The sequence below is a fragment of the Clarias gariepinus genome, chromosome 24, assembly GCF_024256425.1.
Source record: "Clarias gariepinus isolate MV-2021 ecotype Netherlands chromosome 24, CGAR_prim_01v2, whole genome shotgun sequence".
Taxonomy (NCBI): domain Eukaryota; kingdom Metazoa; phylum Chordata; class Actinopteri; order Siluriformes; family Clariidae; genus Clarias; species Clarias gariepinus.
In genome coordinates, this window is record NC_071123.1 from 3,360,690 (window position 1) to 3,386,298 (window position 25,609).

A 25,609-nucleotide genomic window follows, 5' to 3' on the forward strand; every position below is an offset into this window, starting at 1 on the left:
TGTGTGTGTGTCACGTTTTTTTTTTTTTGTTTGTTTTTTTTTTTTTAAGTGGACTACATGCACAGCGAAACGAGCGCCACGCCCCTGATGGTGGCCGCAGGAAGAGGCTTCATCAGCCAGATGGAGCAGCTCCTCAGCATGGGGGCCAATGTGAAGGCTAAATCTTCTAATGGCTGGTGAGGACTGAGCTGAACTTGGATATAAATATAGTATTAAACCAGTTTTAAGAAGAAAATGTTTGTGTGTAAGGTACAGTATTGTGTTAGAGTGCTTTGATTTCTTTTTTGATGTGAAGTTTGATGGGCCAAACTTGGCTAAGTGATGATGGTAAAATAATTATAAAAGTCTTGACTAAAAAAAGATGCATGAGGAATCACCAATTTCTGTAATGGAAAAGTACTCCAACTAGTTACTTTTATCAGAAAGTAACACTGCAATGTAACTGATTACTTTTTAAAGACAGTAATTTTGTAATGTAATTACTTTAAAAAGTAACATCCCCCAACACTGGTAAGGAATAACGAGCATGTGTCATTTTGTTGTAGAAACTTATTGTTACCACATTATTATAGATTTCTATTTTACACTATCCTGAAGCAATCAGCCAACACTAACAATTGTTATCAATAAAGAATGTTTATAGTTATGATGTGGAGCGCCCACGAAAAAAAACTTGCGCGGATCAGCCATTATATTAAAACCACTGACAGTGACGTGATTAACATTTGATTATCATGTTACAGTGAGGATTTATTATTAGGCAGCAAGTGAACACTTGGTTCTTAGACTTGATTTATTGAAAAAAATTAAAAATGGACTAGTGTAAATATTAATATTAATATTGCCTCTGGAACTAATAAAATTAAGTTCTGTTATAGAACAGAAATTCATTCATCACCTTTTGACCAATCAGAATCAAGTGGTATAGAAAGAACCATTTAAGCGTAATACATGTTGAATTATAAAGTTTCTTTTTTCCAGGACTGCTCTTGACTGGGCCAAACACTTTAACCAGACCGAAGCTGTAGATCTGCTGGAGTCTCACATGTGAGTACTTGGAGAGGTTTGACAAATTTTCTGCAACAGATAGAAGTCGACACGATTGAAACCAAAAAAAAATTACAAAGAAGTTGAAATGTAAATATAGTTGCAAGCAACGATGACGGGCCCAAGCACCCTGTGCGGTCATCACCCCGGGGGCACCGCACAACCTGTGTGTTATTTGAGTGGATTAAGACCTCGAAAAAGCCATCACTGCTCAGTTGCACTGTACAACTGTGTTGACATTTGTGATGGATACGTGTGTAGAATAGGCTGCAGATAACAAGCATCACACTATGATGTTACTCAATGTGAAAAATTTGTTATTTTCTATAATGTTCTTATTTAAATCCTCGCCATAGCAAGACGATTAAAATTATCAAAAATTCCTTTACAATTTCAAATCAGCCGTGTCTTTCCATTTTTTTGACTGACTTTAAACCAAATCCGGTGAAAGTAAGGTATATTGTATCTGGTATATTGTATGTATATATATGTGTGTGTGTGTGTGTGTCTGTCAAAAGTGTATAAGACTCACTTGGTCAGACTTGAGAACAGTCTGTATTTAGAAAAGTTATGAATGCAAACTACATATCACGCCAGGAAAAAAGCAAAAGCATAAGGGAACTCTACATACATGCACAAAGTATCAGACTAAAGTTCTAGTTTCGATTTCGGCTGTGTAGCTCGTCGCGCGAGGCGGGGCAGCTGGACGAGTCGTCCCTGGTGCAGGCAGCCAGCGGGGAGCTCAGCACTCAGGACCGGGAGCTGCTCAAGGCTTACCACCACAGTTTTGACGATGAGAAGGTGGACCTGGACCTCATCATTCACCTCCTCTTCAGCATCTGTCAGAGCTCTGATGAAGGTGAGAGTAAGGATGAAGATCGAGGGTTTGTTTCTCTACTTCGCAGGTGCACAAACCCTGCATGTTAAAAAAATTGTCAGTGTTTAATTGTTGAGTTTATGAGAAGCGAAAGCAGTAATTTTAACTGTGAGTTATCGGGCAAACTACCTAAACATAACAGATACCTTAGCACCACCTGAGAAATGCACTTTTATAGTTTATATCTGTTTTTATTTACTGTTTTCAAGCTGAGCATTGCAGGCTGGGAAATGTCTAATATTCTGATGTGTTACTGGATAACTTTTAATCAGTCTGACGATTATGCGTTATTCTTCTCTGTCCCCAGGTGCCGTCTTGATATTTTTGCCAGGATATGATGAGATAGTCGGACTGCGAGATCGCATTCTTTATGATGATAAAAGATTTGCAGAGAATCAGCACAGGCATGTTAAGTTTCAGGGTTCACTTAATTTCTAATATGCATCATTTTATTCGCGTGTAGTGAACCTGTAGTGTTGTGTTATTGTCCATCAGGTACCAGGTGTTCATGCTTCACTCCAACATGCAGACCTCGGATCAGAGGAAAGTTCTGAGGCCGAGTCCAAGCGGGGTCCGCAAAATTGTAAGAGCACATTATTATAATTTATTGATTCATTTTTACATTTTGGACACTTAACCATGATACATTTCTTTATAACTTGAAGCTTCTTATGTCGGTAATTTCTCTGTTTGTTTTTTCCAAAATATAAGATTCTTTCAACCAACATTGCTGAAACCAGCATCACCGTCAACGATGTCGTGTTTGTAATTGACTCTGGGAAAGTTAAAGAGGTAACTTTATAACATTCTTTTAAATTGAAAACACCTTGCTGAGTTAAATGTCGAGTACGTAATTTTATTTATAAATAATTTTTTGTTGGTGCATGTGTGTGACAGAAAGCTTTCGACTCCCTGAATAATGTGACCATGCTTAAGATGGTGTGGATATCAAAAGCAAGCGCATTGCAGCGGAAAGGAAGGTGTATAACCCTTTATATTTACTTTACATATATCTGTGGCATTTTAACACAATATTTTTTGTATGAATGCTAATACAACTAGAGGCATAATGATACGTAACTTAAAGATGGGAAGATCCCATTTCAGTGCCAATAAAATGCCCAGACAACATCCAAGAAATAAAGCAAACAGGCTTCACAATCAGAATCACAATTCTACATTTTATTAATCGATCGATCGATCAATCAATCTGAATTTATGTAGCACTTATCTACTACTTCTAGGAAGTGGTTCCTAGAAAAGTACAAAATGCCAAATGTGGGCTAAATTTGTCAAATTAAATAATAAAATACACAGAAAGGACACAGATAAGTATCAGGAGATAAAAAAATAAAATAATAATAATATAAAATGAAAACAGTAAAAACAAAAATAAAACAAATGTCTGTTTTTATTTGTCCTAGAGCTGGACGTTGCAGGCCGGGAATCTGTTTCCATCTGTTCAGCCGGCTGCGCTTCAATAACATGCTGGAGTTTCAGGTTCCTCAGCTGTTGCGTATGCCTCTGCAGGTATTTTATCACACTGTGCTTGTGCGTTCTTTAGCAGTCGCACACTTCTAAGGCACAAGCTGGGTCCGGAATTAATAAGTTGTGCTTTTGAGTGATTCAGAAGTGATGAAGTATCTATATCTCTCTGTCTGTATTTACCTCAGGAACTTTGTCTTCACACTAAACTTTTGGCCCCCATTACCTGCACCATTGCTGAGTTTCTTGCCAAAGCCCCAGAGCCACCACACCTGATCACTGTCAAAAACGCTGTACAAATGCTCAAGGTATTTATATATCCATAAACTATTATTATTAATAATTTATTACATAAATTATTTATATATAAAATGTCACCATAATCTGCTATTCTGTACTGTCTTAACTATTTAGGCTATTGATGTGATGTCACAGGGTCCACATCTGCCAGTCAAAAACGAATCATCGTTGTATGTTACATGTTTTTTTGTTTTTTTCCCCCGATTTTTCTCCCCAATTTAGTCATGTCCAGTTCCTCCCAGTCACTAGGGGGCTCCACATTAAGGCTAATACTACCGCTCAGTCTGGAGAGCGAAGACTATCACGTGTTTCCTCCGAACCACGTGGCGCCAGCCGACCGCATCTTTTTCGAACTGCTCGCTCATGCACTATTGGGGGCGGCGTAACACACTCGGTGGACAACGCTATCCGCTCCTTTCGCTTGTTTGAGCTCACAGCCGCCCCTGATTGGCTGTAGAGACATGATTAATGTGGGAGCCCTAAGTAACTCTTATCCCTCCACTCTGAGAGAGCTCAGTCAATCAGCTCTCTCTAGGCCTCCAACTGTGAGAGGTTACAGCATCACCCGGGAATCGAACTTGCGATCTCGGATGATAGGGCGAGGCCCATGTTACATGCTTCTGAAGTCCTGAGATGAGATCAAAGTATTTTAATCTTTTGGGGAACTTTACAGTACTCATTTTTATACCCAGGAACACTTTTTATTTACAGAACAGATCATAAGAATGATCCGAATTTCAAGATTGCATTTTTCTCTTAATGTTGCACCAGTTTCAAATGCTCTGGATATTTTATTTTCATGTGTATATAAAAGGGATGATCTTAAATGCATCTCAAATTCTGTCTGTTTCTTTCCAAGACCATAGACGCCATGGACCCGTCAGAAGACCTGACCGAGCTGGGCTACCACCTAGCTGACCTGCCTGTGGAGCCACACCTGGGGAAGATGGTATTATGTGCAGTGGTGCTTAAATGCCTGGACCCGATCCTTACCATAGCGTGCATGCTGTCCTACAGAGAACCGTTTGTGTTACCAGCTCAGGCTTCACAAAAACGAGCCGCCATGCTGTGCAGGAGAAGCTTTGCTGCCAACACCTTCAGTGACCACATGGCATTGCTCCGGGCCTTTCAGGTAGCCACACAAACACACACACACACACACACACACACACACACACACACACACACACACACATTTTGACTGTTTTTTAGACAAATCTAAGTAGCACTATATCAGAAATACCACACCTTGAGGTAAGACAAGTACAGGTAGTCCCAGGCTTACTTACATTCGAGTTAGGAATTTCCAAAGATAGGGTTCAATCACTGAAGTACAGTGGTGTTTAAAATACTTATAATAACTTTTAATTTAAATCACATAAATGCATTGGACACCCTGCACATTCTATTCTGAATCACAACATGAAGAAAAATGTGCTAAATGTATTATTAATTTAATGTAAGTGAAGAAAAACAAATATTAGTCTGTTAAAAAAATAGCAGTATCATCACTCATCCCTTTAAATTCATCATCAACTGATGAATTAACCATTTAAACTAAAAAGCTTGAAGTTTAATCTTTCTTGTGCATCTTAGGATTTCAGATAATAGAAAAGGTTTGATGTGTTTCCACCGCTTGCTAAAACAGTGCACTTGCATATTTTGCAAATCACATTTGTCTTATTCGTATCACTTTTCTTATACCCAAACCAATTCCACACCACAGACGATGCACTTTTTTCTTTACAATCTCCTCGTTTTTGGTTTCGTCACATGTAAGCAAACTCACTGCTGCACTGTCTTCTTCCATTGTCGAAGTGTACGTGAAGCCAAACACATCAAAAGTGGGATGAAACCGCGACACCCCATTTAGCCAAATATCTGCGCGGCCCAGTGGACAGCGCAGTGCGACTATCTGGATAGCGCAGAGATGATTTGGTTTATTCGCGCAGCCCGGTAAATCGCGCAGCCCAGTAGATCGCGCAGCCCGGTAGATCGCGCAGCCCGGTAGATCGCGCAGCCCGGTAGATCGCGCAGCGCGGACCAACTTGAGCAGCACTGCTCGAATGCTATTGACATGCTAATACACATTATTTTTTTTAACAGACTAATATTTGTTTTTCTTCACTTACATAAAACTAATAATACATTTAACACATTTTTCTTCATGTTGTGATTCAGAATAGAATGTGCAGGGTGTCCAATGCATTTGTGTGATTTAAGTTATTATGTGAATATGGAGCTTTACTGACTTTTTTCAACACATGCGATTATTTTGAACACCACTGTAGCTCACGTGTATTGTACAAAAAATAGAAATCGCAGTACACCACATACCAATATTTATAATTTTTAGTGTGTAAGTGAATGAATAAAATGCCTAAAATCTCATATATCGTGAAAAACAGTGAAAATTGGATTGTTATGCTATATATTGTATATTCGTGTAAAGGCGAATAAGATTCACTTTTTCGGACTTAAGAACAAATTGGACTTACAAGGGTGCTCCCTGAACAGACCTCGTTCTTAAGTCGGGGAGTACCTGTACGTACATATACGTTAGTGATGCACAGGTCATCTGGTATCCCGTGGGTGGGGTTGGGGTAGGTAAAGAAATTGTCAGTTCATTTGCAGGACGGGTTGGGGCTGATAATTAAAAACAAAATTAAATAAAAAATCCATATATGTTGCGTGCAATTCCCTATATATTAAATATTTGGGAAAATCTATTTTTATATTTTATTAAGTTCTTTGACAAGGTTACGTCACGTGACAAGTCATGAAAGCGCCAAGCAGCTACAGCTGCCAGACACAACAAAATTAAAGAAATAAAAGTGAAGATGGAAGACGAGGTGCGGGAGAAATTGGGGTCGGGAATTTGCATGATTAAAAGAAAAAAAAGTTTAGGCTGCTAAATCTAATGTTTTAGCATTCTTTTTTTGCACAGCGAACGTAAAAACGCTAAATGAACCTTTCCGTGTGATAATTTAAAAAAAAAATGTCAGTGGTTATTTAGCGTAGGCTGTAAACTGTAGGCCTGCCCTATACAAATCTAAAATAAAAAATAGTTTAGCCTAGATTACAAACACTGCTTTGTAAATGTTTAAAATGTGTATCATTATCTTGTTAATAATATGACCTGATTTATCGTTCATATTGATAATCGTATGTTGTTGCCAGTTTACAGGGCGATGTTTCCAAGCACTTTCAGGCTGAAATAAAGGCTGTTTTTATTTGAATTACAATGCCTAGTATGTCTATTTAATAGTCGCGGGGAGGGGCAGGTTGTAAAAATAGATACAGTGGTGCAGGGTGGGCTGGGGCGGGCTAAATAATTTCATAAAAGCATCACTAATATATATATATATATATATATATATATATATATATATATATATATATATATATATATATGAAGTAATTTTATCGAAGGTTTATGTTTTCCAATGTTTTAAACTGTGTTTCATATTTCAGGCATGGCAAAAGGCCCACAGTGACAGCTGGGAGAGGTCTTTCTGTGAGAAGAACTTCCTGTCACAGGCAACTATGGAAATCATCATCAAGATGCGCACCCACCTGTTAGGCCAGCTCCGTGCCATAGGTACACACCAGAACTGAAACAATTAATCTTGTCTTTTTACACAGTGTACAGTTAAACCTTGCATAAATTATCCCAAAAGTGTGCTTGTAATCCAAAGCAAGCGTATATCAAAGAGAATTAGCTCATAATAAATAACGGAAATTCAGATGATTTATTCCACAACGCAAAAATATTAGTGTAAAAACGATTATTACAAAATATAAAGTAAAAATTAAATAAATTAACCTGCACTTTACCTTTGAAACAAATCGTCAGTGTAGTGAGGTAGACGAAAGTGAGGAGAGAAGGAGGAGGTGCAGGGAGGGGTTATTGTGTAGGACAACTTTCACACACACTAAATCACTGCTCTCTGTTTGCTTCCTGGAATCTTTTTCTTTTTGCGTGACTTTAACAAGTAACCTCTTTAATTATACTTGTTTTTGTCTACTCTTGAGGATTTCGCACACGTGACATTGCATTCTTGCTAAACAGATTAATCTCTCGCACTGCTACAGCCTTTTTAACCTTTTTTTTCACGAGGATTGTTGTTGCAGTACAGTTACTAAAGAACAGTCACTACACTCAGATACAAAATAAAAGAATGTTTTACACATATAAAAGTGTGACTATACAAGTGGCGCATGTGCACTGAGACCGGGCATGGGAGATGATTATCCACAATCCCGCAGCAAAAGAGAGAGAGAAAAGAACCGCTGGCTCAGTTGTAATCACGTGACGGTCAAAAGACAAAGCGTATGCGTACTACTAAAGACTAGTTAAGACCTCGCTCGGTCATCAAGTTAAAATTTTATTTATAAAATCTTTGTATGATAAAAAAATGACCTGTTAGACAGCAGCATTACTGTTATTTCTGTATAGCTGAGCACATATACACACACACATTTTGGCTTTTAGGTTTTGTTCGAGCCCGTGGTTGCAGCGATATCCGGGATGTTAATCTGAACTCCGAGAACTGGGCTGTGGTGAAGGCGGCTCTCGTGGCAGGCATGTACCCTAACCTGATCCACATGGACAAAGACAAACAAACACTCCGAGGCGCCAAAGAGAAGAAGGTTCGCTTCCACCCTACCTCCGTCCTGAGCCAACCCCAATACAAGAAGGTCAGTTCAAGCAACCATAGAAGCACACTCGCTGTTTTCTTGTCTAGATGCTGGACCGTGTGTACGTTTGACTTGGTCACATGACACATGTCTTTTATCAGATCCCTCCGGCGAACGGCCAAGCCGCAGCAGTTCAGGCCCTGCCTACAGACTGGCTGATCTATGACGAGATGACTCGCGCACACAGGATAGCCAGCGTGCGCTGTTGCACTGCCGTCACTCCGCTCACCGTGGCTGTGTTTGGAGGGCGGGCTAAACTGCCCAGCTCTGCGCTTCTGGAACCTTCTCCACCTTCTACAGGTAAGCCTCAAACACCAAAATGATCGTGCTGATTGAATCATATACCTGTTCTGGAGGTATTCAGGTTTGAAAGCTTTCACAGGGATAACTCGGCTTACAAATTTAATCTAGCTTTAGGAGTGTTTTTAAGGGGACAATTTGTATTGCGAAATGCATTCTCCTATAGAAAATAATGTAAATGCAGATAATCTATTCCAGCCACCCAAAAATATTACCAATATTACCAGTTTTCAACACAATAGTCATGTTTTTGCATATAAAGCAATCAAAATGTTTAAAAAAAACATGTAAATTAAGTAAAATATCAAATAAGTAGACTTTAAACCTCAGTTAACCTTAATTTATGATTCCTCTTGGCATCGGCTGCTTTAAAAACCAAAAGTGTCTCAGTTTTCTTCCTGCCACCATCCTTGCTAACATTCTTGGGACCCGTGCAAAACAACCCACCAAAACCAAATGTATATTAACTTCGCTTGGCTTTCCACTGACACAAACACGTTTGGAACTGCTTTCAGGCGTAAGTGCAACCGAAAATGCTTCAGTTCATAAGGCGAAAATCCGTGAGGCAGAGGTACCGCTGTAAATATCAATCAACCACGATATTCCAGACATGTCTGACATTTTTATTCCTAGAGCTACAGTATAAAAATATATATATAAGTATTTATTTTTTATGTACAACAGCAGTGCTGACCAGTACTCTACATATTTCTTGTTTTTACAAACTACAATTAATTTCTCCTTTCCCTTTATAATTATTTGGATTAATGTGGGTTGCCACTAGAGGTCTCGGCTGATATTTAATAAATAACTGTTATTTAGGTGTATATGTACAAGCATCATAGCTGTGTGTGTGTTTATCTTCTATAGCCGATAATTTCCAGTTCGAGAGCAGTGACAGTGAAAGTGAGGTTGGCTATACAGATCAGCTGGCTGAGATGAAGATCGACGAGTGGCTTAACTTCAAATTGGATCACGATGTGATTATTTCTAATTATTTGTTTCTTCAGCCTTCTATATTTAAGTTTTTTTTTGTTATGTAGATGATTTGAAACTTCAATATATTTGATCTTGTTTCCTCTCCTTTCTAAAGATGGCGTCAATGGTGTTCCAGCTGAGACAGCGCTGGCACAGCCTGTTCCTGAGGAGAATCCGGTGCCCCTCTAAGCCGTGGTCCCAGCTGGATGAGGCAACGCTCCGCGCCGTAGTGTCGGTGCTGAGCGCCGAAGAGCAAACAGCTGGCCTGCAACAGCCCACGGGTGTCGGCCAGAGACCCAGAGCCATTACTCCAGATGAGCCACAACATCAGTCAGACAGCTGGAGGAGTAATAGCGGGAACAGGAGTGTCAGGGAGCATGAGACGTCTACAAACAGGTAGAGAAAAAAACTCCAAAAAGACAAAATGCTCATAACGATGGCTAATCCACTACAACCTGAATTCTGAAAAGGCTGGGACGTTTTGTAAATTTGAATACATGAAAACAAAAAGACTTTCAAATCACATGAGCCAATATTTTATTCACAAAAGAACACAGAGAACATAAATGTTATTTTATACTTTTATCCACTTATATATATATATATATATATATATATAAAATGAAACTCATAACCTCAATGCCAAGATGTTTTCAAACTGTTTTTAAAAAGAAGAGGAGATGCTACAACGTGGTAAACATGCCACCATCCCAACTTTTTAGAGCTAAAAATAGCTCATTTAGTGGATAAAAGTGTAAAATATCTCAGTTTAAACATTTATGTTCTTTTTGTTCTATTATGATTAAAATATCAGCTCATGTGATTTAAAATTCGTTTAGTTATCATTTTATTCAAATAAAAAAAAAAAACATCCCAACATTTCCAGAATTCGGTGTTTACATTTACAAATGTAAATTTCACAAAACTTCTACTTTTGTTCTTTTAACTTAGGATTTTTTAATATAATAAAAAAACTTTGTGTTTTATTCTCCAGGTCTCCAAAAGTCTCATCATCTGTCCCTCAGTCTAAGGGCCAAAAAGATAAAGGTGCCATCCATTCCAAACGTTCAACTGATGACCATCTCCCGGTAAAGTCAGACAGCGCCAGCTTCTCCAGTCCCTGTGCTAGTCCCTCTTCCTCTTCCTCAATAAAAGTACTAGCTAGGTCACCTTTATCTGTGGTTGGTAAAACCTTTTGATTTATTTATTTTTTTAAACGAATACTGTGCATTTAAAATAAATTCATTTTGCTATGAAATTCACACCCCTCAGCTGAAATAAAATTCACTCTAAACCATTAAATATGCATGTAAAATGTAAAGAAATGGATTTTCCTAACTTGAACTGTAACTTCATGTAGTCCTCGACAATGTCAGATTTGTTCTTAAGTTCGACAAAGTGAGTCTTATACGCCTTTGACACAAATATACAATATAAAGCATACCAATCCACTTGACTAAATCTCTGTCCCCTCTTCCCCAAAAACCTTAAACCGTGTATGAAATGAATCTCACACAATGAACAGTGTTGTTCTTGCACCTGCATCTTTAAATCCTAGGAGCCATTGTGTCTCAGAGCTGTTTTCCACTGTATTGGTCTGTGAACTGTTTTGTTGAGGATTTTCTAAAATTAGGATTATTGACCATCTGGACAGCTTTACAGGACAGATGTTTTCGATCATCATGCTCCTGAACTAATTAATTGAAACCAATGAGGCCGACTCATTTCTCACACACCCTTACATGCGCGCACACAATATACCAGACCTTTGACATTTTATGCATTCACTTACACACTTAAAATATTTTACATAATTGTAAATATTGGTATCTGGTACACTGCAGTGTCTATTTTTGTACAATACACGTGATCTACTTCCGTGATTAAACCGAAGGTAGAACCCGCGGTCCATTTGTAACTCAAATGTTTGCGTAAGTCGAGGACTACCTGTATTCAGGAGAGTAAAGGTTTAAGGAGATGTAGAATCATATTCATAATAAAACCCTGTAATTCAGTTTAGTTTTGTTGATGGTAAAGTGCTTTAATGGTTGTCGTTATTCAGTGTGATGAGACCCATGAATAGTGGAATATAATTAATAATCAGATGCAATTTTAAAAACAGTTTAGGATCTGACAGTGCCTCCTTTTTCACCTTGATGCTTACATAGATTTCTTTCATCTCAGCAAATACTTTAATCTATTCCTGTTTTTTATATGTGTAATATTAAAGAAGAAGAATGGTTCCCAATCACCATCACAAAAGCAAAAATCTTCAGTGCGTTACTTCATCATGAAGAGCTGTACCATGAGGAACATCGAACTCTCTCAGCAGCGGGGAATCTGGTCCACTACGCCCAACAACGAGCACAAACTCAACCGAGCCTTCCAGGAGTGCAGCACCATCTTCCTTATCTTCTCCGTTCAAGGCTCCGGACACTTCCAGGTGTGCAGTGAGACTCAAAAGATGTAATTTGTTGTAATGAGTTTAAGATAATGCAGGAATTCCTTTCCTGATGTTTTCGCCTTCGCGAATAAGCAATCTCATTTTTAATCTCGTGCTGATCTTGTGTTAATCATGTTCTTTATTTATTTAGGGTTATGCTCGGATGACTTCGGAGATTGGCTCAGAGCGCTGTAAAGACTGGGGTGCTGCCGGTCTAGGGGGAATCTTCAGTGTAGAATGGATCTGTAAAAAGAGTCTCTCTTTTCATGTCACTCATCAGATCCTAAACCCCTGGAACGACAACAAGAAAGTGCAGATCAGCCGGGATGGCCAGGTGGGTCACGGTCAGCACACGGTAGCCTGAACAGGTTTCGGTCTATAATTAGCTCAAATTACTTAGATTTATACCTGGGCAGTGGTGACTCAATCGGTTAAGACAATAGGTTACTGATCAGTGGAAGGTTGGCAGTTTGAGCCCTAGCACCGCCAAATTGCAACTGTCAAGCCCTTGAGCAAGGCATTTAACCCTATCTGCTCCAGGCGGCATTGTATCCTGACCCTGTGCTCTGACCCCAGCTTCCTAACTGGGATATGCGGAAAAAAAAAAATACATTTCACTTTGCTGTAAGGTACATGTGACAAAATATTAAATCATCATCATCTTTTATGTTATTATTAGTAATAATAATAATAATAATTGTTATTGGTAGTGATGATTGAATATATACAACATTTTCATCTATAGATAACAGAATTAACTTTAAAGTTAATTTTCTTTAAAGTTAAGTTGTTTTTTTTATTGTTTGTTTACTCACATCACAACTGTTTTTTTTTTGTTTTGTTTTTTTTTGCATCCATTAAAAGGGAGTCAGGATTTGCAGATTTCTGTTTAAAAAAAACAATAAAGTATTGCAATAGTCAAGGACGAAGCAATAGTTTAAATCTCACTTCAGGTACGTTGATAGTTCTGATGCAAAAAAACAAACCTGTATTAAGAGACAACACACTCTGAGTATTTACAAAACATGTTTTTTTTGGTGTTAATTTATGAATCTTCTTCAATGGTCTTGAAGCTTTATGAATAGTCATGCGCTAAGTTGAAACACTACACTGAATAATCATTGCCGACATCATCAAGATCTTTAAAATTGGCGGCAACTTTGACTGTAAACATCCCAGATCAGAGTTCAGTTTTTGCTAATAATAAAGGACTCAAAATTATGTTTCCAAGCATTCAAAATGTAAAAACAGATCACCCAATAAATCGGACAAAACCGCCAATTATCTAAAAAAAATAAATAAATAAATAACAAAAACAAATACTCTCTATACCTTTCACAGATTTAAAACCAATTTAAAATGTATACAGCAGACGATAAACGGCAGTTAGAATAGGATGAATAACAAACTACATGAATAAAACATATATTTCCTTTTATTATTATAATTCGAATTAGGTTATTTATAGAGGGTGCAGAATAGGACACTCAAAAGCTACACACACATTTTTACTATCAAGAGAGAATTCACCGCAGTGTTCATCATCATTATCATCATCATCATCATGTGAAAACCCTTCTGTCCATTAAACATCCTTTATTTGACTGTAATTCTTTAACTCCTTTAAGGAACTTGAAACTTTTGAAGAAGTTTCTAACAAGTAAATTCAAATTCAGTTTTAAAGTTCTTAGACGAAAATGAATCTTAAACATCTTATCTAGTTAACAAAAACTGACTCTTGCCAAGGATATAGCCATGGAAGCTGGCATGGCATTAAAAAAGAAAGAAAAATACAGAAAAATATAGCACCAAATATAGTGCTTGATTTTCTCTTTGATATGGTACTAAAGACACAGCTTGTCTATATCTGTATCTCCATCTTTTCTTGATGCACGCCAGTAATTTGACCCTTGTGAAACAGATTAACATCTATTCCATGACCACAGGATATGCCTTCTGACATTGTGGTTTAAGGAATGTGAAGCGGGTGAAAGTCTGATAGAGTGAGATCAGAACTATAGGGGGGATGTTAGGCAGGATGCTTTAAGTTTTTTCCTGATAAGGTTCCAATACTTCTGGCCTTTAAGAATCCCAGAGAACTATAAGCATTGATGAATTTTTCAGTTAAAGTCGACTTTTTAACTTTTTCTCGGTCCTGATCAGTGTTGGGTGTACAGAGTAACACGTTAGAGTACTTGAATTACTTTTTTGATGTAACAAGTAATCTCGCGCGTTAGGTCCGCCATTTAAGTACTCAGTTATTTAGACAATTTATGTAATCCATAAGCCAGATAGCAGTGATCAAGTTAGTGTGTTTGTGTGTGTGTGTGAAAGTCATCCTACAAGCCACGCCCCAGATAACCCCCCCATGTGCCGCCGCGAGTGACCGCCCGACGTTTTGTGAAGTTTTGCAAGGTGCGGAAAGATGGAAACCTTGATGACGGTAGAATAATTATAAAGGTCTTGACAAAAACAACATGCATGAGAAATCACAAAGGAGTTACTTTTTAAAGACTAATTTTGTAATGTAATTAGTTACTTTAAAAAGTTACGTCCCCCAACACTGTTCACGATTGAGGATGTTTCCGCTCCATACTCTGCCGTTTACTCTCAGGCTTGAAGTGATGAATCCGTGTCTCGTCATCAGTAATGATTCTCTTTAAGAAATTTTCACCTTCCTTAGAGTGTCGCTCGAAATTCTCTCAGCAGAAATCTGAACACTGATCTTCTGTGAGTTGTTTCAGCAACAGGTACACCCTCAGACCACAAAAAAAAACACGAATCTGATCATCTTTTGTGCAAATCACAAGTGGATTGTACATTTTTTGCTCGCACCGCAGTTACTAATAAACTGGTGTAACACGTTCATACCTGCACAGCAGTGACCGGGGAGAGAGTAGCCTTGAACAAAAAGCTTTGATAAGACAGTGCGGCCGGCAGAAGGTATAATATAACCTGTGTCCGGATCATTTTTTTTATGTAAATGTTAACCATGTATTTGTGTTTGTATGACATGTAGGAGCTGGAGACTAAGGCTGGAGCACAACTGTTGCAACTCTGCGATCGCTTCCCAATCAAACAGGAGCATGAGGTACAGCACATTAAGACCTAACCTTTTAATGGCTTATTCTTGGTCATGACAAGTTAAACTTGGTTATCCACCTGAAGGACTAGTTTAGTTTCCCAGGTTTAGTCAACCTAATACACACTACACACACTATTACTAAATATACACATACAATGTATACTACATTTAACACCCCAATGGAAGCTGCCTTAAATTTTACCTATTGTCTTAAAAGGCAACTAGCTCACAAGGCATATATAGTAGACATGGACAATACGAACAAGGTTTAATATTGTTGCAAGCAACGATGAGCGGGTCCAAGCACCCATGTCATCGCCTCCTTGATGGACCTGTGTGATTTCTATTAGACATAATTGTGGAATGGGTGGGATTTTATGCTAAGACCTCCAAAAAGGCGTGGATGCTGGTAAAAAGCGTCACACTATGATGTCATTCAATTTAATGTCACATATAGTTATCAACCACTTTTCGGCATAAGTTCAATTTAATATGATCGTCACAGCTGATCAAAAATCGTTTGCCATATCAAAAATCCCTCCACAATTTTGCATCTTTGATATATTGAGATCACACAGGCCTGGTTTGGTGGCGACTGTATGAATCCCCTAGAATGAGTACATGAAAATCAACTGGGTGCGTTTTTGCAAACGACCCAAAATAACTGACTTCCTGTTGAGTAGAGCCTAGGACATGCAACGCAAAAGTGGTTGTTAGCTCAAAGAGATCTAAATGTGTATACTGTAGGTGCAAGTGAGTATGAGTGTGAGACTTGTGTGAAACCATTCGGGCATCCTTATGGCAGCAGATTCCAACCTGGATGCTGAATTTCATGGCTTTTTAGAGCATGTTAAGACCCCAAAAAGCCCTGGATGCTGGGGAAAAAAAGTAAACAGCTAAAAGAAAAATACATGTAAAAAATGGCCTGCATTAATATTACAGTGCCATCATTTAATGAACCCTGGTAAACCTTAAATGGTCTGGATGCTCACTAGTATTCACATTGCGGTTTCTAATGCATAATTTTAGCTGAGAGAGAAGCTTGTCCATGAAATAACAAACCATAATGATGACATCCAAACTTTTTTTTTTTTCTCCAGGATTGAAGAAGGATGTTGGCAAACCTACTGTGACCCTTGACCTCATATACCTCATCAGTCCGCGCAACGACGCAGCACCTGAAATGTCATCTCGCGTGTCATATCTGTATTTTCATAAGGTGATCCGAGTGAGCCCCATTCGAACCCGAGAGTCGTAGATATTGCACTGTGAAATCCATTTACATCCATCCTATAAAAATTATCCCTGATCTGTAACTTGGGGCCAGTTTCTTTTTAATTGCACTATTATTATTATTATTATTATTATTTACATTTGACTTTATTTTCCTGTTCAGACGTTCCTTCCTTTGCTCCTGTCAGATTTGCACAGACGGATGAGATAACGTTATGTTCGAGTTGTTGAATTATTTTTATTATAATAAAATCTTATTTCTTAAGGTGAATTCTCCTTAAGTAAAAATGAATCCTCATTAGGGAGGAGTGATTGGAATAATAATTTAAACAAACAGCATGTCTCACCTTGTGAAGTTTACCAGCTTTCTGATTGTATAATTGGACGATAAAAGTCAGTGCATATATGATATCTTTAATGTTTTTTTTTGTTTGCTTATTTGTAACTGTCTCATTGATCCTACCAGTGATATTTATTAATCATTCGTTATGATCACATGTTCAGCTTAAAAAAAAAAAAAAAAAAAAAGCTAGTTGTATAGTTTCAGTGCATGGCTTTATGACAGATTTAAATTTGTGACAGATTCAAGTTCGACAAACAAACAAGTTCACAATAAACAAGTTCATGTTTCAACTTCAGTCTTTTTATTGATTTTTTTTTTTACCATTGTATGAATCACAAATTTATTTGACCAACGTGACCAGTTCCAATGGCAGTTTATTGGCTATATACTGTATTTACACTCCACATAAACAGATATACAGTGCATATTTCTGTATAAGCTATGCCTCGTGTGTTTTGGGTAAAAACAAAAGGATCTACTTTTGTTAGCAATACACTGTGAGTGTATGTTTGTGTGGGTAAGCTTTATCCAGGCCCTGCGAGTGTAATTGTTAACGGATGTAGGTGTAGAAGTTTAGTATGGACCACGTGCCCTGCCCGGATGGAGGATGCGCAATAGGAGCTCTCCCTGCGACCCACCCAGGAAGCTCTTCCTTTCAGCTATATCTTCGTGTTCACCTCCATCCATGCAGTCTGAATCCAGAGTACACCCGTCTGTAGTCACACACACACACACACACACCAACACAAACGCACACCACAATGAAATCATCAGCACAGCAAGGTAGAGAAAAAAGAACCTGAGCGTAATTGTGTGTGTGAGATCGCCGATAAAGTAATAGGAAGAAAGGCAAAAAGTTAAACACAAGAAAGTAAAGTTAATGATGGAAAAGATGTATAGTTACAGTAAATATAATCACTATAAAAATCTCTAAAGATTTAAAAGATCTAAAAATATATATTACAACTGTTACCTTATATAGTATAATATAATAAAAACGAAAGTATTTTTTAATTATTTGCACCAAGAAAATGATATAAAGAGAAATTAAATAACAAACTAAAAAAATGATCTAAAACAACAAGGTCACCTGAGTCGCAGCAAACCCCAGGCGCAGCGCAGCGCCCCTCGTCAGATCCACAAGGTTTTCCTCCAGCCTCACAGGGCGAGGGCAGATATTCTTCCTCCAAACAGCGAGCCGTCGCAGGAGATCCGATCAGGCAGCCCAGTCCTTCTCCACAGCAGATGTTGGGGCCAAAACACTGACCTTTATCCCCAGGACCGCACGCCATACACTGGAAAACGATATCAAAACAAGTTTTGTACAGGACACTTTATGCCATGATTTGTAGCTTTATATATGAAATATTTAAATTACAAGACTAGAGTTTCATGAAAAAAAAACCTTTTCTTTTTCAGTGTTTTATACAGCAGCTTTATGAAAAAAGCTGTAAAGAAACATGCAAAGTATTACAGACTCAACATTCTGCAACATACTGTAATATTTTTACATAATTCTTGCATTTGTTTTTAAAAATCCCCCTAAAATATATTCTTTTCTATAAAAACTTATTATTATGGCTAAACTAGACAAGTATCGCAATACCATTTGACAAACAATTCATCGTCACATCCCTGGCCCTGACTTACCTGCCTAGGGACAGCATCCGAAAGGGAGCGCTTCCCCCCTCTGGGGCAGTTCTGGATGTAACAGGCAGAGGAAAGCGAGAGAACTGCGAAAGCACAAAGGAGAGAGAGCACCCAGGTTGCCATTGTCGCGTCTTAAACTGGACGTCTGTCTCTCACTGGACTTTTTCTGCTTCTCCGTGTTGTCCGTCTTCACGGAATCTTCCATATTTATACCAAACACCACTCACCGTCACCATTGGATACTTCCCCCTCCCACATCATCAACCTTGTCTTCGTGAAGTTGGCCCTTCAATAGATGAATCAATCCATGTTAAAAAAAAAACAGAAACGTTCAAAGAAAAATGGAAAGAACAAAATAAAAGTAATTTTAAAATATTTTTCAATTGCTATTTTAATTATTACATAATTTTTTTAATTAAAAAATATTATTAGGGTGTAAAATACCCAGCCTGTGCTTCGTTCTCAGTGTAGTTCCTGTATCTGATTGTTAAGAGTTGTGTTAATACTGTAAGTAGATGAAGAAATGGAAATGTGGAAGTGTGGTATTAACTTTTTGCCAATAAGAATAAGGAACAAAACTGTATGTCAGTGTGTGCAACCTTATTATATGATTAATTTAAGTCTGTATAGGATCCTGTAGGTCCTTCGGTTGCTTATAGGTTGTTTCTCTGTTTGTTCTTCAGCCCAAGGTCAGGTGTGTGGCAGAACAGCTGCAAAAGAGCAAAAGGTCAAATGACTAATATTTCTACTAATTCTTTTTACTGAGCGGATTGTACATCTGGAAATCACACAATTTTTTCCGTTTTCCGTTTTTTTTTTTTTTCACGTTAAGTTTTTATACAATGTATGTTGCTGGAAATTGTAATCGGATGTCTCTGCAAAGAAATTTATACCAAAAACATAAAACAAAATTTTGCATTTACTGTAAGCAGCTTCATGACCAGGTGTGGCCAGTTTACACAATATTTCATGAAAAGTTAAGACATTGATTTTAAATGTTTAAGTTGCATTTGGTAGACCACAATCAGACCCTAATTTGGATGATGGCAGAATTCTTTCTTGGTAAATAAGAGCCACATCTTGATATCTAACCAAGTCAAGGACACTGGAAGAGTCACAGGGTCATTGAGAACGTCTACAATCACGAGGCACCTTCATTAATGTAACCTCTAGGAACACACGCAGATGAGTTCTCGAACAGGATTCTTTGGAGTGATGAGACCAAGATTAACTTGTACCAGAAAAATGGGAATAGACGACGATAAAGAAGATAATGGGCTCATGTTCTAAAGTGTACCATGGAGATAGCGTTATGGCATGGACTTAGTGGCAGCCAGTGGAGTTGGGTAACTGGTGTTTACTGATGAACTCCATAGTGTGTAGCGCTCGATGTTCTGCTTAGATTTAGTCAAAATTAATAAGACAGTGCTTTACAGCACAGATGGATAATGACCCAAAAACAGATTACCAAAGCCCTTTATAAGGCAAATAATTTGAATGTTCTTAGGGGCCAACCCAGATGAGCTGCTTTTCACTTTTCAGAAAACACCTACAAACAAAGAGGACCTAAACCTGGCAAACAAGGTCCTGACAAAGATTCTCCACAAGTTCCAGACTTCAGAACTTTATTGCATAGCTTTTGCATCTAAGTATTAAAAATAATTATACTTATTTCAGTTTGTCCAAATACTTTTGAACATGTAAAATAGAGACACATTTAGAAAATGATTATTTGTAACTCTTTAATGAAGTATATTTTTGTCAAATCCTTCGTATTAAGTATAATTGTGTTATTTAAAATCCCTTCTTATTTGAATTTCACACAAACACACACACACACACAAATAAACGGAAAGACTGTTTTGTCAGAAAAAATTAGCAAGGAACGTCGCTAATAATACTCATGTAAGTGCATACTAATGGAATCACTGCTGTAAAGTAAAACAAACAAACAAATAAACCAGCACTTTACCTTTGAAAAGAATTGCGACAGAGCAGTGTTTCTGTGTAGAGCAGTGTGTGTGTGTGTGTGTGTGTGTGTGTGAAGCAGAAAGAGGGTGAGGGGGTGTGTAAAGGTGAGAGAGAGAGAAAAAGAGAGAGAAGGAGGCTGAAACAGAGAGAGAGAAAATGGATCTTTAACCTCTCTAATGATACTTTCTTTTGCCTTACACAAGCGCACACACGTGTTATAAGAAACAGTACACGCGCGCTGTACACACACGCTTACGAACACAAAATAAAATATGTTTTACATGCACACACGTAGTCACAGTGTTATAGGAAACAATACACGCGTACATGGATGTTGATTATACCAGTAAGAGACGCGCACTAAGACCCAGCAGGGTAGACAATTACCCACAATTCTGCAGCGCAAGAGAGAGAAAAAACAATGCCTCAGTTGTGATCACGTGGCGCTCGGCATCAAAACAAGAAGCGCATGCGTGATACATGATACTCGTAAACCAAGACTTGTTCGTTTTCCAAGTCAACTTTTATTAAAAATCTTTGCTCATCTTGCAAAGATAAAACAGAGAGGGAGAAAATGGATCTTTAAGCTCTCTAATGAGACTTTCTTTTGACTTACACAAGCGCACACACGTGTTATAAGAAACAGTACACGCGCGCTGTACACACACATTGCTTATCAACACTTGCAAACCGCATTACTCGCAATCCGAGGTTCCACTGTATTGTTTTGGCATGAGTTGCATTTCTAATAATCTACGAATGTTCTATTTTCTTAATTTCTCAAACAACCGTCAAATTTTATATATGTTGTTATTGTGTGAAAAAGTAAGCACTTTTTGTATATCTCAGGACAGCAATCATCTCTGATTCAGCCACTCAGTTCTCTTTATTTTTTTCAACTGAAAGAGTTTTCAAATAAATAAATATCATTCGGAGTGTGCGGAATTAGTTGCATCAGAAATGAATCAATTATGCGCACAAACAGACGCATGTATTATTCTAATTGCTCTCAGCGTTTAGGCGTCACATTTAACGACTCATATCTATGCGAGGCAGCAACAAACTGTGGGATTTAATGTAATGTTCTAATAGGATTTTCAGCCGTTTCATCATTCTGGAATCGGTTAAGACATTTTAATGAGCAACACATTGAAGCAATCAATTCCTCCCTCGAGTCTTAATTATGTTGTATAAATGTGCCGGATACAGTAGGACGTAGCAAGAGAAGCACATTTATCATATTAAGAAGCTGATCAACATAATTAGCATCAGGCCACAACACAAAAAGCACAAACACTTAGAGACGCAGAAAAGGGCCAAAGACTCAGATTGGTGGAACTCCATGTTCCATTGTGTTAATGGATTCGCATTAAATATAAAACATGTGTAACAAATGACACATCAGCAGCTCTTTTTTTTTATTTTTTGCCTGATCGGAATAAAAAATCTGTTTGCATTTAGCATGCGTAAAAAAAAAAAAAGGATGGAAAGTTTTAAATTTAGGCCTCTGATCGATATTTTAACTTAGAATAAAAATCAACTTAAGAAATTAGGTACACTGCCAAAACATGATATTGCTGCTAAAAAGCGTCTTAGCTAGGTGAAAAAAGGGTTGTTGTTTTTTTAGATAGGATCATATAACACTATTTTTCATAATACTTAATGCTTTTTATCTCCTGATCCATGCCTAATTTTTTTGTAAATATGAATACATCTTTATATTGTTATCAGATTAAAAGAAACACATTTGCTAAATACTATATTTTTTAAAAATTTAAATAAAGAATTCTATATACAGTGCTGAAAAAGGTATTCAGGCCCTTTTAAGTTTTCATCTTAAGATGCATTAAAATCTTTTTTCTTCAATCATTCCACACTTAATTCACCACAATGATAAAATAAAGACAGGTGTGTTTTTTTATTTTTTTTTGTGAATAGCCCTTTGACATTTGAAATTGAGCTTTGTTGCATCCTCCGCTTATCAGACGTCCTTGAGATGCTTCTACACCTTGACTGAAGTCCACCTCACTTCATTTACCATAATTAGGAAAGGCACACACCTGTCTATATAAGGGCTCACAGTAGATTGTGTAAGTCAGAATGGAAACAAATCCATGAGTTGGAGAGAATTATTTGTAGACCCACGAGACAGGGTTGAGTGAAAACCTTCTCCAAAACCTTCTCCCTCCTCAGTATCTCAGGCTGTGATGACGGTTTACAGTTCAACAAGACCATTTTTTTATATGACTTCATAAAAAAGATTGTGATTCATAATTCATGGTCAATTCAACTTTCTTTTTTTGTGTGTGTCTTTATTATGAGACATTGGAAAAATAAACTAGTAAACAAAACTACCTATTTTCTGAAGGTGCCAATAATTTTGCCTTAGAACGACCATGAAAGGGGGCCATTTTTATGAACAGCAGTTATCATTTTGTGTACGATTAATTTTATTAGGTACTTCTTGTCCCTTTTAAAAGACTGATATGATTCGGGAGTTGACCTTAGAAATCTACAATGCAAGACCAGAATATAGATATATAAAATAATACAAACTAATACACACATGAAGAAAGATGTAGTATACATAAATGACAAAAGAAGAGAACATTGGTTCTTTATCACCAAGGGCACATGTATCTTAGACGCTGCTGCTGGGTCACGGCTAAAAGAAACCTGGTGCGTGCACACACATACACACACACACACACACACACACACACACACATACACACATGCACATACTGTACATCAATAGAATCTCGAAACAAAACCATAACCATAACGTTGACTAAGACTAAAGGGTCATGAAGGTGTATTTACTTAACAAAGGACAATATCTTAAAATATGGCTCTTTTTTAACTGTCGTAAGGAGCTCACTAACTCTCTTGCAGTGTTTAGTGAGATTACATTTCATGTAATTATGTGATTATTTTGGGGAGGGAGTTTGAAGCTCCTGATCCACCATCAGGTTCCTTCTGTTTTAAGCTTGAGAAAGGCCCTTAACCCTGTGCCCCAGCCAGTGGAGAAATGGATGCATCAAAACGGCATCCAGAGTAAAACCTGTGCCAACAACTAATGGACTGAATGATCCAAGAAATGGAATAAGCCCAAGGAAAATGAAATAGCTGTTGTTCTTCTCTTCCTTTTTTTTATGTGCATCACCAGCTCTATTCTTTTCCTCTCACGTGCCAGTGAGTAGCACAAAATGGACACCAATGGCCTTGGTGCAAAAAGGCCATTGTTGATCCAGATGTGAATGAAACCTTAAGATGATCATTGTAAAGTTCTCTCCCTCTCTCTCTCTCTCTCTCTCTTCTGACACACATGCTTCTCTTAACAACACATTTTACTCCAAGGACAACTTGCTTTGTTTCAATTTTTCTCACTCTCCTTCAGTGTTTCTCTTTTCTTCTGCTAATTCACGTTTTTCTCACAGCTCTCACACCCTTCTTCATATCTAAACCATTTAGTCTTTCGCCATCTTGTGCACTTTTTCAAGTTGCAATAAATCACATTTATGATTTAATCTTCAGTAGCGCACTCTAGCACAGTGTGTATAGAGAAGTCACTTGAACATCCACTTTAGATAATGTCCCATATGATAGAATGTAAATAATCTAATATAAAATCTATAAAAAATTAAATAAAAGTACTGTAAAATGTCATAATTAAATCTACACTTAACTACAGCACTTATATTCTAATTCTGAATAGCTAGAAGGTGTTGATTAATTTTCTACAGCTGCTAATGCAGTAGTTTCAACTTCAAGGCAAATTGTATTAATTAAGTATTTTTATAGCTACAACTTGTACACATACAGTACATGCTTAATAATCATAATTCATACCTAATGATATATGGATTTAAATAGAGTTCAAATTTTTATTTAATTAAATGTGATGTTTTTGATATGGAGATGTTTAACATCAAGTTTTTCTGACAACTTTGTAGTTTCTCACAAGATAACTAATATGCTTTTAAGGCATTATACATTATTAGGTTTAACCATAAATTTATAGAAATTATGACATCAACTAGCTAGCCAATAACAGAACATCATATTTTACTTACAAGTAGTAATATTTGAATCCCTTCTCATTCTGTAATTCTGTTTAACAGTTTATCTAATGTCAGATCATTCATAAAATAAATAAATTAATTAACTTGTGACAATTATGGTGTTGAAGCTTAAAACTAAAGTAGCCTGGAGACAGCTATGAAGGCATTCTCCTTATAAGTAAAAGAATGATGGAGTGGATAATGTTTGTACCAGATGATGATTATGATGATGGAGGTAAATTCCACATTCTGGAAAACAGTGTATGTCCATTTCCCAGTTCCTGACCACTCACTCATCGTCTATACCACTTTATCCTGTATACAGGGCCGCAGGGGGCCTGGAGCCTATCCCTGGAAACTTAGGGCACGAGGTGAAGTCCATGCTGGACAAAGTGCCAATCCACACACACACACATACACTCATTCACACACTATGGGCAATTTGGGCACGCCAATTAGCCTAGTCTGCATGTCTCTGGACTGTGGGAGGAAACAGAAATACCCAGGAGAAAACCCACCAAGTACGGTAAGAACATGCCCACCGACAGAGACCAGGCTCCCTAGAGGAGCATGGTGACCGTGCTAACAACTACCCCGCCATGCCGCCTGTTTCTGAACATTTTGAACCAATTTCATGTCAGTTTGTGCAGTTTCCTTTTGAGGTGAGATTGGCCGGGTTAATAACATTAACATTGTGTATATAACATTCAGATAACATATACTGTATATATGAACAGAATATATGAACTCGCAGTACTTGTTTTTGTTGGATTAAATAACACATATCAGCATTGACTAAGAATTTATTGTGGAAATTAGACACGAGATAAATACATTAAGCATACAATAAGCTTAAATACTTTAAGTCTTAAAGGTGGAGGGAAAAATGCTAATACTGAACTGCTAGGCCTAAACTTACATTTTGTGTCACATCCAAAATGTAAACAAAGGAATTGTAAACAAATAAATTTTAATGCAATATAAACCCTATATGATTGTATATAAATATTTAATTTTATTAAACTGTCGAGGGATTTGTGTCATGAGTTAGACTCCCAAGCGTCTGATGTTAAGCTGCTAAGCGTTGTAGCTAGCAAATGTCCTGGCTGATTATATTTTGGTAAAGCATACG

At 37.5% G+C, this 25,609-nt stretch overlaps 2 protein-coding genes across 4 annotated transcripts in view; one reads left to right on the plus strand and one right to left on the minus strand.

Moving 5' to 3' along the window:
* LOC128512442 (3'-5' RNA helicase YTHDC2) overlaps nucleotides 1-17,087 on the plus strand; it is a 29,574-nt gene extending 12,487 nt beyond the window's left edge. For 2 of the 3 annotated variants that reach the window (XM_053485715.1, XM_053485714.1), the window contains exons 12-31: nucleotides 50-176; nucleotides 982-1,047; nucleotides 1,728-1,906; nucleotides 2,232-2,328; nucleotides 2,420-2,507; nucleotides 2,636-2,716; nucleotides 2,822-2,904; nucleotides 3,349-3,454; nucleotides 3,598-3,717; nucleotides 4,569-4,841; nucleotides 7,184-7,310; nucleotides 8,205-8,410; nucleotides 8,512-8,710; nucleotides 9,581-9,690; nucleotides 9,804-10,084; nucleotides 10,683-10,869; nucleotides 11,919-12,131; nucleotides 12,283-12,465; nucleotides 15,151-15,222; nucleotides 16,317-17,087. In XM_053485715.1, the coding sequence (XP_053341690.1) occupies nucleotides 50-176; nucleotides 982-1,047; nucleotides 1,728-1,906; nucleotides 2,232-2,328; nucleotides 2,420-2,507; nucleotides 2,636-2,716; nucleotides 2,822-2,904; nucleotides 3,349-3,454; nucleotides 3,598-3,717; nucleotides 4,569-4,841; nucleotides 7,184-7,310; nucleotides 8,205-8,410; nucleotides 8,512-8,710; nucleotides 9,581-9,690; nucleotides 9,804-10,084; nucleotides 10,683-10,869; nucleotides 11,919-12,131; nucleotides 12,283-12,465; nucleotides 15,151-15,222; nucleotides 16,317-16,322 (2,804 nt within the window). In that variant the 3' untranslated portion in view covers nucleotides 16,323-17,087. The remainder of the gene's footprint in view (nucleotides 1-49; nucleotides 177-981; nucleotides 1,048-1,727; nucleotides 1,907-2,231; nucleotides 2,329-2,419; nucleotides 2,508-2,635; nucleotides 2,717-2,821; nucleotides 2,905-3,348; nucleotides 3,455-3,597; nucleotides 3,718-4,568; nucleotides 4,842-7,183; nucleotides 7,311-8,204; nucleotides 8,411-8,511; nucleotides 8,711-9,580; nucleotides 9,691-9,803; nucleotides 10,085-10,682; nucleotides 10,870-11,918; nucleotides 12,132-12,282; nucleotides 12,466-15,150; nucleotides 15,223-16,316) is intronic. The other variant, XM_053485716.1, reaches the window with a different exon arrangement.
* Nucleotides 17,088-17,250: 163 nt separating this feature from the next.
* On the minus strand, nucleotides 17,251-18,601 carry LOC128512320 (vasotocin-neurophysin VT 2-like). The gene is made up of 3 exons (XM_053485540.1): nucleotides 18,443-18,601; nucleotides 17,883-18,087; nucleotides 17,251-17,505 (listed from the first exon to the last, which is right to left on the minus strand). Exons 1-3 carry the CDS (start codon nucleotides 18,563-18,565, stop codon nucleotides 17,366-17,368), a joined length of 468 nt encoding a protein of 155 aa, XP_053341515.1. The 5' UTR covers nucleotides 18,566-18,601; the 3' UTR covers nucleotides 17,251-17,365.
* Between the last annotated feature and the right edge of the window lie 7,008 nt (nucleotides 18,602-25,609).